At 40.2% G+C, this 12280-nt stretch overlaps 1 protein-coding gene across 3 annotated transcripts; it reads left to right on the top strand.

Annotated features, from left to right (window-relative positions):
• The first annotated feature begins 2745 nt into the window (after nt 1-2745).
• nutf2 (nuclear transport factor 2) lies at nt 2746-11905 on the top strand. 3 transcript variants are annotated; one of them, XM_008285850.1, is made up of 5 exons: nt 2746-2842; nt 5979-6100; nt 7627-7698; nt 8163-8261; nt 11006-11905. In XM_008285850.1, exons 2-5 carry the CDS (start codon nt 6002-6004, stop codon nt 11117-11119), a joined length of 384 nt encoding a protein of 127 aa, XP_008284072.1. In that variant the 5' UTR covers nt 2746-2842; nt 5979-6001; the 3' UTR covers nt 11120-11905. The 3 variants fall into 3 exon arrangements, with proteins under 3 accessions (XP_008284072.1, XP_008284073.1, XP_008284074.1); XM_008285851.1 differs by lacking the exon at nt 2746-2842 and adding an exon at nt 3070-3168; XM_008285852.1 differs by lacking the exon at nt 2746-2842 and adding an exon at nt 3485-3652.
• The last annotated feature ends 375 nt before the right edge of the window (nt 11906-12280 follow it).

Raw genomic sequence — 12280 nt, 5'->3', positions numbered from 1 at the left:
CGGGGAGAACATGGAGACTCCATGAAAAAAGATCCCGGGTTTCTTCACCGGGATGCTAACTGGCGACCTTCTAGCTGCGAGGCAACAGTGCTACCAACTGCGCCACCTTGCAGCCCCAGCACGCAACAGACAAGCATATATACTACAACAGGGGTGTCCAATCCTGGTCCTGGAGGGCCACAGTCCTGCATGTTTTAGATGTGTCCCTCTTCCAACACACCTGATTCACATGATCAGGATCGTTATCAGGCTTCTGCAGAGCTTGATGATGAGCTGATCATTTGAATCAGGTGTGTTGGAAGAGAGAAACATCTAAAACATGCAGGACTGTGGCCCTCCAGGACCAGGATTGGACACCACTGAACCACAACACATCGCAAAACACCCAAAAACTCAGATCAGCACAATCTGAACAGCTTTACATTTAGTTGTTGAGCCTGTAGTCACTTGACTTTTTACAAAACAGAAGAAAATCCTGCATCGAACCTTTAAAACCACTTTCCAGCAGGTGAGCAGTTAATTGTATTGATTATTTATTATGAAGGCTTAAAGATGTGTGTGAACAGAACTATTGAATTAAACATCATTGACTGATCCCTGTAACATGATTTTTAAAACAGCTGATGTAATTATTGTAGAAAAAAGTCACAATCTTTACATCGTGATGCTGCTTTGAGTGAACCCAGTGAGCTTGTTGTGGTTTCAGTTCCTTGTTGAATGAGTGAAATTTAACCAGTCAAATGCAATTTATGAATAAATAACAGTTGTGTATAAATCACTGATAGTTGTTGTTTTTATTATTATTTGTGTCACCCTCTAGCTTCACTTTTAATGCAAGTAGATGTTTTGTTTACATCTTTTGACCTACCAGAGTTTGGATTCAGGTGTGTATATGTCTAGCTGGTATGTTTCACAGGCTTATTGCTGTTTAGAAGCCTGTTTGTTTTCTCTGCAGCCTGTGAAACACTCACTCTGTGTTTTCTGGCTTCGCTGCTGCTGAGTGCATCTATGTGAAGACAGTAAGGAGAGCAGTCGGCCTCTGGCCCCTTGTGGTCCACAGTCTGGAGAAGGAGATAAATGAATGTGCTGCGAATGATAAAGTGGCCGCCCAGTATGATCCTCTGAGGCAGTCACCTGAAAACAGCAGAGCTGCTGTTCAGTATTTACCGTCTGAGAAGTCTCCTTCTGTTGAAGCAAAATGTCCTCAACAGCCACCCAAGTATAGAAGTTCATCTTTTTTAATGTGATCTAAGAGTGGCTTATCTAACTACAGCACATCACTCTAAAACAATACAATGTGTTTTTAGTGCTGCTTATTGTCTTATTCAGTCTGTTAATTTACTGACTGGAGGAGCCATGTTTTATATGAAGTTGTTTTGGTATACACACTACACCGGGGTGCAGCTGAACTCAAGGCTGCAGGATTTATGTATTAATTTTAGCTTCAGAAATCAACAAGACATGTCATTTACCTCTGCCAAACATTTGCATTACAGTAAAAGCTGTAACTGTAGATCAAAATATGGGAAATTAATGCAAAATCACATGGCTCATTTTGTATGGAGTACAATTTTATTCAACATCAAAGTAAAAAAAAGAAAAAATGATATAAAATTAATAAATATGCATTAAAAAAAGTCCCTTGAAATGACTGGAAGTAGTTGGTTGCTTAGTTATTCCCTTTACATTGTCTTATCTCTTGTTATTTGCAGCTGCAAGCTGCTGTTGGCCTCTTGTTGCAGGAGCAGCTCTACAAATGTAGCTTTTTAGAAAATTAAACCCTGTTTTTAGAAGTTATTACCACTTTTTTTTTTTCTTCATACAAATTAAATGCAACACAAAGTGCTGATGAAAGGGATAAAACTGCAATAAAGCAACGTCAACAACCTCCCCATCTGCCAACTAAATAGATAGATATAGATATACTAAATAACATAATAATTCAATAAAAATAATTAATAAAATAAAAAAATAAAATATTAGATAGATTTGTGAAGGGCAAAAATAGAAGTGAAAATTCATTAAAGCAGAATCAAAAAGTAATAAAGTTACATTTAATAGACTCAAATATAATAACGACCGAATAAATAGAGAAATCCATAAATAAAATTAATTCTGAGAGGAAATATTAATAAAATCTATTAAATCAATCAAAAGCCTGACTGAGACAGTAGGTCCTGAGCCTCCTGAATGTATTTTAGAATTATTTCATATGCATATTTATGCATTTTTATTCACATATTTGTTTTAATATTAACAAAAAACATTACAAATAATTTTAACAAAAAATAACAAAAAACTTTTTAAAAAAAATACTGCAATAACAAAATTGTGGGTACATTATCCTCCATACCAAAACTGTAAATTCATCAAGTCATACTGTACATATCTATATGTAAATTCACTGCCATATATTTACATTTCATATGTAAATTCACCAAGTCATTATTTACATATCAGCACATATGTAAATTCACTATGTCATAGCTGTACATATACATGCCATATATGTACATATCCATATATCGATTTTGCATGTCTGGTATATTGTTTCTATGGGACCTTTCTTATTACATCTTCATTTTTTTTTATGCTGTATCCCTATTGTACCTTTGAAAATCATGTCCTGCAGCTTTCTGTATCCTGCTGCTGTAACATGTGAACTTGCCCAGTGAGGGATCAATAAAATCAATCTTGTCTTAACGAGCCAGACAGACGTCTGTATATAAACACTACAGCTCCCATGATGCATCGGGCCCGCTACGGCTTCGGGTGCGTGCCCTCGTCGCGGAGCAGACACCGCACTGTGCGATCGTGCAGCCGGCCTCGGCGTTAGTAAGAGGTAAGTTTTTATTACTAGTTTTTCGGGCGCCCTCACGCCGAACAGTGAATGGAAACATGCCCGAAAACCAAACGCCGTAGTTTAGTGTCGCCTTTGGACGAGCTCAGCGCCGGATAAGTTGTTAAATCGGCTGCTCCTGCCCGGTTCGGGGGCGCTAACGTCGGGCACGCCTATGTAGGGTAGCTGCTCCGGAGCTTCCAGAGCTGAGTGCGCGGGCCCACAGGAGGCATCAACACTTGGAGGAGACGGGGGTATTTTTAGTAACCGGTGGAAAGGCCAACAGCAGCAGCCAGCCAGCAGGCCAGCCGGTTAGCTAACGGCCGGAGGTATAATTTATCTGACGTCTAACATTAGCATCCGGGGAGGTGTGCTAAGTAAACCAACTGTTAGCAAACAAGACTAGCTAGCAGCTAGCACGTCGGCTAACTAGCTACATTTTCCGTTAATAGCTCGTTAAACCGCCCTCTCTCTCTCCCGTCCACTTCTCGGTTGTGTTTACGCGGGCACGGAGCCGCCGGTGTACCCGTGGGGGGTGTTCGGCCCCCCGCCTTCGTCGTTTCGCTTTCCCCGGTGCTCGGCTCGCTCCGGTGTATCGTTATGTGGGGAGCACATGACTTCTTGTGCTGTCAGTGTCACCCGAGCGGAGAGAGGCTCGGAACGGCGTGCTCAGCAAAACACCGCCCGGGCCGCTCCGGTGCGAGGAATTCTGCTGTGTGACGGTGTCCGTGAGCTGCCGCCGCTGGGCTACAGCACGGCTCCGGGTGTTGTTTTAACTGTCAGCACCGGGAAAGTAGCGAAAATTCAGTTTTAGTAAGTGTTAAGTGACGTGGAGACTGTTTGTTTAAGCCTCTCACAAGTTTAATTTTGGTACCGGATGAAACCTTAGACTGGATTTAAGTGGTGCTTTCATCTAGTTTGAGTAGTGAAACTTTTCTGTGTTGTTTTTGTTCTTGATCTGGACACATTTTAGATGATTAACCTGCTAATTGTTTTCAAGCTATTCTACAGCATATTCCACTGTTTTTCTCTGCTCCACATTATTGTTACTGTTAGTTTATTATTAGTTATATTTATGATGACCTAAAAGTTGTGACTTGAAAATACAAATATTCATACATTTTATCTAATAGTAACTTGGGTGAGTGATCTCAGCATCTCAGTTTTGCTACTTGTTAATGAATATACTGTAAATACTCGCTTAATCTTGATTGCTGAAGCAGTTCAGTTTGTTGTTAGGTTCTGGATCTTGATAGGTTTTCAGTTTTAACCTGCTAATTGCACTATTTTCAAGTTATTTTCGAGCATATTCCACTGCTTTTCTATGCTCCACATTATTATTACTACTAGTCAGCTTATTGTTAGTTATATTTATGATGACCTAAAAGTTGTGACTTGAAAACCCCAATATTCATGCATTTTATCTACTAGTAATTTGCGTGAGCGATCTCAGCATCTCAGTTTTGCTACTTGTTAATGAATATACTGTAAATACTCACTTAATTCTGATTACTGAAGCAGGTTCGCTTGTTGTTTTGTTCTGGATCTGGACACATTTTAGATTTTAACCTGCTAACTGCACTGTGTTCAAGTTATTTCACTGTGAAGTTAACATGTGACTCTACGTGATCCCACTTTCAAGATTCAAGAGGTTTACTGTCAAATGCACAGAAAACTAGACGGTTACACGGGACAATGAAATTCTTATCGTGCTGATCCTATTTAACCAAATGTACACAGTGTATAAAAAAAAACTAAAGCAACTCTGAATAAATAGCAGACTTAAACTGACAGCAGCAGTGCTCCTAAAGTGCACTTTGCATTTGTAAACTTTGATTGTATAAAGTGATGACAGTCGTGGTTATACAGTGCAAATAAATCGGGGTAAACAGTTCTACATTATGTGTTTAGAGTTCAGTGAAATAGTCCAGTTCAATGTTCCTATCCTCTACATTACTATTACTATTAGTCACTTTATTAGTTTATTTTTTTATTTATGACGACTTACGGAGCTATAACTATAGGTAAAGTTGAGACTGAAAATGCAAGTTTTCATGCATTTTATCTAATAATTTGTGTGAGCGATCTTAGTTTTGCAACTTGTTAATGAATTTACTGTAAATACTCACTTAATTTTGATTACTGAAGCTGTTTTGTTTGTTGTTTTGACCTGGATCTGTGTCTTTTAACTTGCTAACTGCACTGTTTTCATGTTATTTTGCTGTAAAATTAACATATTATGTGACACACTTTGCTCTAAGCACATTAGGTTCATTGCACTTTCTTTCTGTGCTCCACAGTAATGTTATTTATTTTAGTTATTATTAGTTGGATTTATGAAGAATTACAGAGCTATAATCATGTGTAGAGTTGTGCCTTGACAATATTTATTTTCAGAAGCTTTGTTTGTTTGTAATTTGGATTAGCGACCCTTTAAATAGTACAGGAGAAGAGGTGTGTTTTCTGGTGAGGTGAGGAAGTCATCACATAAAGTTCTATAACACAATAAAACCAACAAGTAAATAGCTGAAAATAATCATAAAAAAGTTCAGAAAATTTTGCCTTTATCGAACTACAGCAACTTACAGTAAAATAATAAACAGTGTTTTCTACCTGTTGCTATGTTTTGCCATACATGTTATTATATACACACAATAATGTCACTGCTACACGTTTATCGAAAAGAAAAAAGGTGGAACAACACACCTGATGTGATGTCGAAATATTTTGACTTTAGGAAACAGATCAGAGTTTTACAAACCGACTAATAATATCCCAACATTTTTGAGCAATAAATCATTTTTGAGGGGCTTGACGCATGGTGAGAAAGACCCAGAACTGTTTTTCTTGCTTTTTGTAATAATATTAATAATTTAGATCAGGGGCTTTGTCGTCAGACGCCCAGACCCAACAACGCCACTGATAGAGGATATAAAAAAACAAACTGCAACAACCACAAACCGCAGCCTTGCGGTTTGTCTAACACGTCTCGCTAAAATCCCCCATCGATGTTGAAATCTGGTGTCTGTCGAGGGGCCTTGAAATGCAAAAGGAGGCTTCTGTTTTTTCACATTTCTGACCTTTTGTTTTGGTGTTTCTCTGCCTCTCATTGTGCTCGTCTGGTCTCCCACCTCCCCAGTGTGTGTTGCAGGGTGATTCAGGATGGTGGACCAGCCTCTGTGGGAGCAGATAGGATCCAGCTTCGTGCAGCACTACTACCAGATGTTTGACTCTGACAGATCACAACTCGGATCCATATATGTGAGTGCGATGAGTGTTGTTACGATTCGAGCCTGTTTTCATCACGTTCCATGCGTCTCACCAGGGAGGCATATTTTCTGCGTTTAATCATCAATTAGAGATTCATAACCGATAATATGACACCGTTTTTTTCTGCAGCGTCACTTTGCGTTGCAGCGATCATAAACCACATAATGTCAGACCTCCTCTTGCATTGTTGGCTTAAATGTTAACAAAGGTTATTGATTAATCTGTGGTCTGGTTTAGCCAGCCCATTCTGGCTGCACCTCAGTATCATCCTGCCATAGAGGGGAGGGGGAAAGAGGCTCTGGGTTGTTTGTATTTCTTTAAACCAATCACAGTTGTGTGGGGCGGAGCTAAGTAAAGGATGCAGCTTTGGTGTAAGCGACGGTTGAATTGTTTTGTGATTTTTAAAATGGAAAATTCATCAACAAAATCTGGCAGGGCTGCCTTGGAGCACAATCAGATCTTTTAGATATTTGTTGTTGTTGTTGTTTACCATTAGTGAAATGGATTTAGAAACTAGTAAGATGCAGATATTAGAAGGAAAAGAGAAACCTGTCTAACTGGAGCCGCCAGTGGCAGGCTCATAACTGCAACCTACAGCCAATGACTCACACCAATTAATCTTAATTATCTCTTACTCATGTGATTTTTAAAAACAAAAAGTACAAATGATTGCACAGCACGCCTACAGACATTTAGAGTGAAACTATTTTTCTGTTTATATAAGAAACCTTGTTATGTTTCAGTCATTTCTCAAGCGGAAGCACCAACTATTCTGTGGTTGCAGCTTCTCAAACGTGAACAGTTGCTGCTTTTCCTTCGTCATATATGATAAACTTTGTTGGGTAAACTCAGTCGTCGCATTTTGGAACGTTGTCCAAGCTAAACAAACAACCTTGTGCTCTGGCAGATTGTATTTTTAGACATTTTATAGGCAGTATTTAGAGACGGTATCTAATGTTTTCACTTGCAGCACTGATATGACCAAATTAGTTGGAAAAGAATAAAATAACGCGTACTGCCGTCAGATTTGTCTGACTGGAAATCATTTTATCTATGTGGGCTGTTTGCTATTTGATTTCTCTGAGCAGAACACATTTTAAACTTCAGTACCACCATCACTGAATTATCCGAAGCTCACATTGTGATCACTGTTCTCCGCCTTAGCACTGATCAACAGGTGTGTCTGAGTCGCTCCACATTTATTTATTTTTTTAAATAATCCGTTATCTTTTGTTTCATCTTCGGACCAGTAAGTTGTTCTATCCCAGTGGATGCAGTGTTTAGGGATGATTGATGACTATGAAAAGCGCCTACTTCCTGCTATGTTTACATTCATTCTTTTAACCTGCTGATTGGATTAAAAAGTCAAATAAACTTTGTGTTTAAACAGTACAACACATTGTCATGAGCTCGTGTTGTAGTAACTCTCCATGTCTTGGACTCGAAGGCCACACAGCGAGTGACCTTTAATGGCTTCCTCTGCAGCTCACTCTTTTACTCCCAATGTCTCCGCACAGATCGATGCATCATGCCTTACGTGGGAAGGACAGCAGTTCCAGGGAAAAAGAGCAATCGTCGAGAAACTCACTGTGAGTTTATCTGGTAACTCGTTGCTGCAGGCAGAGGTCACGTTCAAACAGGTGTTCAGGGCTCAAGTGAGACATGCAGCGACGGTGTCAGTATGTTCCTGCACCAGGTTACTCTGAGTAGAAGATCGCACACATTTACATTCACTGTAGCAGTCAGCAAGTGTTTTGAACTGTATTTGAACCGTGGCGTGTTTATTTCCGACAGTCTCTATGCATGGAAACAACATTAGGAAAGTGCAGTTTGAGGATAAAATGTAACTAAAAGTCAACTGTTCAGCTTCAGGGAATCAGCTTCTCGTATCCTAGCCTTCTGGTGAACCTCTTTTTTAAATTATTTTACTTTAATGAGAGTACTTCAAGGTGATTTAGCTGAATTTTAAGTCGATGCTTCCACTGTCTGATAAACCCTGTATTAATCCGTATCTTGTTTATCTTTCCTCTGTGTGTGTATGTCTGTGTGCCAGAGTCTCCCCTTCACAAAAATAGCGCATAGTATAACAGCGCAGGACCACCAGCCGACTCCAGACAGCTGCATCTTGAGTATGGTTGTAGGACAGCTAAAAGTAAGTAGCTCAGAGCATGACGGGGTCAAGTGTTCACTTCCAAAGTAAATAAGGATATTGATATTGTCTTTTCAGATATATGATCAAATCATTGTCAAGATCTTATTTGTTTTTGTTTCCTTCATGACTCAACTACGGGTATATTGTCTGTAAACATGCAGTGTGGGAATATAGTGAAGAAAACGTATTCTGGATATGCAGCAATGTGCAAAAGTTTTAGATGCAAAGTTACACCAAACAGATAAGCCTCAAGTAAACCCTAAACTTGCAGCCACCACACTACGTACTTGGCAGTTACGTTGTTCAGTATCATGCAGAACTTTCCAGTTTCTCTGTGGATTCAGGCCTTCAGTGTCTTCTGTCTCTTCATTTAATCCCACACTGACCCAATGAGCTGTTTTCCACTGTCGGAACTTGTATCATGAACCTTTTGTGCATGTTCTGACTACAGGAACTGCCTCTGTAGAACCTGTTTCAGGGCTGTTTTCTGGAGACAAAAGGTGCTTCTGAACGGTTCTCGTCAAGTAGCGTTCTTCTCCTGTTTAACCTCGTCATCAGCAACATAAAATTCAACATATAGGCAACATAACAAACCTCCGTTGGTCTGTTTCCTTTGTGCTGAGTTACATCCAGTAGCTATTTGTTGTTGTTGTTTTGGTGCACTTGGAGTTCATGTGGTGGCTGAAGCTGTCAGATCCCACACCGCAATGGAAATAGAAAAGCTGGAAGAGCTGATCTGAGGACTGTTCCTGTGAATGCTTGTGGCGCCGAGTTCCTGCAGTGGAAAGCCGACTCATGATGTTGAGATCTGGGCTGTGTGAGGGTCATACCAGGACGGTTGTCGGACTCATTCTTTTTTCCGCTGAGGGTGGTTCTTTATGTCTCTGGATGGATGTTTGGGCTCGTTGTCCTGCTGCAGAATGAATTTGTGGACAAGCGGATTCCTCCCCGGTGGCATGAAGTGCCTTAAACTTTTGCACAGTCGCTCGACCAGCTGACATGCTCAGAAAAGCACCTTCTGATGTGTGTCTGCACACAGGTGGCTGTTCTGGTGTCCAGATTTTCACATTGCTGCTTCAGGCATTAAATCATTTTTGAGCTGTTATGAAAACAATACAAATACAGGAAATCGTTACATGAGAAGGATGACATTAGTTGCAGGTGACTTTTGTCCCCATCATGTTGGTTTTCACCTTCTTTTTCACTCTACAACTGCATCAAGTAGAAGTTTTGTGCAGCAAAACTTTGGGCAACAAAGTTCTCTCAGTATCTCTCGTGTGCTCAGGGTTGACTTCCCTCATGGTGCTTGTCCTCACAAGTCTTTTAAATTCACTTCTTCTCTGAATTTCCTAATTGGCGTGTCCCAATTAATCATTGTTTCCTGGATTTAAAAAAAAAATCTATAATTTTCCAGCATGCAGCAGAAAAGTAAACTTTGGGGTGGATTTTTTTGTTGTTGTTTGTTTTTGTCGAGGATATAGGAATGTTTTTATGTTTTGTGTGTCATTACTTAATACAAATTCTTTCCAGTGGCTTCTAATTCGCTGTTTTTCCAGCAGTTGAAAAAGTGGTGGCAGCAGTGGACCTGCAGAAGGAGTAGACTGCAAGCTAGTACACATGGGCGTAAACAAAGCTGCTTCAGATGTTCCCTCAACAAAAACCATGTCTGCCAGTGTCTTGAATAGAGAAATATGTTTACTGTGTGTGTTAGACTCTGGACATAAACTACATAGTTCACTATTAACATATACTGTTTAATTAGAGGGCTGGTTTGGTTATCGGCCTCTTGTTTCTTCCTAAACCTCCCACCTTTACTTAAAGAAGGGCCAGCAGCTCAAAGCCAGCATGAAGTGGGTGATAGTATTTGCAATACTTTTTTAAACTTGGAGGAATTACATAACTGGTAATCAAAACAATATGATTAACTGTCTGAACTCTGAAAAAGTTTCTGGGCTTCCTTTTTGCTCCTGTCACATTTTTTTCCACTTCAGTCTGAAGTCCTGCACCTCGATGGAAATAGAACAGCCATGACTAGAAGGAGAACTCAGGAATTTATTCTGTGCTGTATGACACAGTTATAATGTCATAAATCATACAAAAAAGGAAGTTGAATTTCTTTCCAAAAATTGGAAAAAATCAGGACTCAACATGTACAACATTTTTCCGAGTGCCCACAGGTGTTACCAGCTCTGGAAAATGTACATACTGTAGATATTTTACTACGTACATTTTGATTTTTTTTCCATCTTCGTCTTATCTGCTCTGTGAAACCACTGATTGCAGTTCAGCTGAAACTTCTCTAATTTTTGCCATACGACTGTTGGTCACAGCTTAGTTAATCATGGCTTCACGGTTGTGCCCAGGATTGTAGAATTTTTTGTTTTTTACAAAATCTGGTCAAAGAAAAAAGTTTATTTTTAACAGATTTTTAAACAAGACATGTAAAATACAATGATTTTGCTGAAATATCCCAATTTTAAGGTTGGATTTCACACGTGATGAGTTCAAGGAGTGTCAGAAAGTTCAAAAGCAGATGATTGTTTCTATTTTTACAGTTTAATTCTATGAGAAATGGTGTAATTCTAGCAGGTTATTCTTGTTTTTTTTTTAAAAGATGGCATGCCTTTTCGAACCCGCTGGCAGGTTTTGGGGTTCAGAGGGTTCATTTTATGTGTAGAAACAGATTCATTAAGTTGCTGCACTCATGGCTTTGCGCTGATCCTCGTCTGTTTGTGTGTCTGCAGGCAGATGAAGACCCCATCATGGGTTTCCATCAGAGTTTCATCCTGAAGAACATTAACGATGCATGGGTGTGCACCAATGACATGTTCAGGCTGGCCATTCACAACTTTGGTTAAGCCTCCTCTGCGCTGTGGCGGGCGGGGGCGGCCATAGTGAAGGGCACTGTGCGATGAAGTACGGAGGGAGGGGAGGGAGGATGGGGAGAGGAGAGAGAGCGAGAGAAGAGAGCACTCGTCCCTCCCTCCTGCCTGTTTGACAAACACCGGATTCTAGATGTCAATCACTGAACCTCATCCAGGTGGGTTTCAGACCAGCCCAGCCAGTAGAACTGCGACGTGTTTCTTTGCTGAGAGCCGGCCGACCAATCAGACGCCCCTGTCTGCCTACTCTGCTGATCTGCATGACGCTGGGAGCCCCTCATTTCAATATCTACACTCAAGCCACCAGAAGGACAAATAGCTGACCGACGCCATTAACTCTGCTCTGCTCTCCACTCGTCTCTGCTCCGATCTAACCCGTTCTGCTCTTCTGTCGACTCCACTGCTGTCAACTCAGTCCTGTTAGCACTGCTGTTGACTGGTTCGTAGATCCATGTTCAGGTTCACAGTCGGCCTCTTTGGCGCTGACTCATTGTGTTTGTATTTTGTTTTTAGAGACCACACGTGTGTTTACTTTAGCCTGCCTTAGTGTGTTACAACCCAGTTTTATCTTCCTTTACACACTTGTTAACTCTCGCCATGGTTCGTTTTCTCTCATGCCAGGTTTTGCTCTTGCAAACCAAAGAATCTTTTTGCTCTGATCCTGCATATCCTCTCTCTGTCTGTCTCTCTTTCACACACATGTCTGGCAGTTAACATGGACTACAGCCACGATACACAATAAAACCTGGACTTTTTTCTTAATGGTGTGTTCTCGTTTCTCCGTACCTCTTTTATTATTTGACTTACAGTCAGGCTCAACACAGGTGCTGTCTCAGTATGTTTTGTGTAGAGCTGCACAATACGTCTCACCATCAATCTATATGTGAAGAAGGCAACTCAAACACATGCTACAGCTTCTTTTTTCTGCTTAATTTAAAAGGAAACTCAAAGTTCTCTTTTGTTATTACAAAACAGAGAAACACTAAAAAGCAAGATTTGGTTGCAAAAAGGAAAAGTGTCAGATGTTTAATTAAATCAGCAATACAAAGCTCTGTAAGATGAGGTGCAACGCCGGATCTTCATGCTGTCCAAAGCAAACAAATATTTCCGATGCCTTTTCTAAACTGTTCCAAACTT

This window comes from Stegastes partitus, unplaced genomic scaffold (assembly GCF_000690725.1).
Source record: "Stegastes partitus isolate 25-593 unplaced genomic scaffold, Stegastes_partitus-1.0.2 Scaffold419, whole genome shotgun sequence".
NCBI classification, from domain to species: domain Eukaryota; kingdom Metazoa; phylum Chordata; class Actinopteri; family Pomacentridae; genus Stegastes; species Stegastes partitus.
Note: the sequence above shows the minus strand (reverse complement) of the source record. Positions and strands in the feature narration are given on the sequence as shown.

Bases quoted from the DNA above. Each gene is read 5' to 3' on its own strand.
- nutf2 (XM_008285850.1), top strand. From the start codon at position 6,002: ATGGTGGACCAGCCTCTGTGGGAGCAGATAGGATCCAGCTTCGTGCAG. The intron at 7,699-8,162 runs GTGAGTTTATCT...TCTGTGTGCCAG, and splicing joins CAATCGTCGAGAAACTCACT to AGTCTCCCCTTCACAAAAAT. The intron at 8,262-11,005 runs GTAAGTAGCTCA...GTGTGTCTGCAG, and splicing joins TGGTTGTAGGACAGCTAAAA to GCAGATGAAGACCCCATCAT.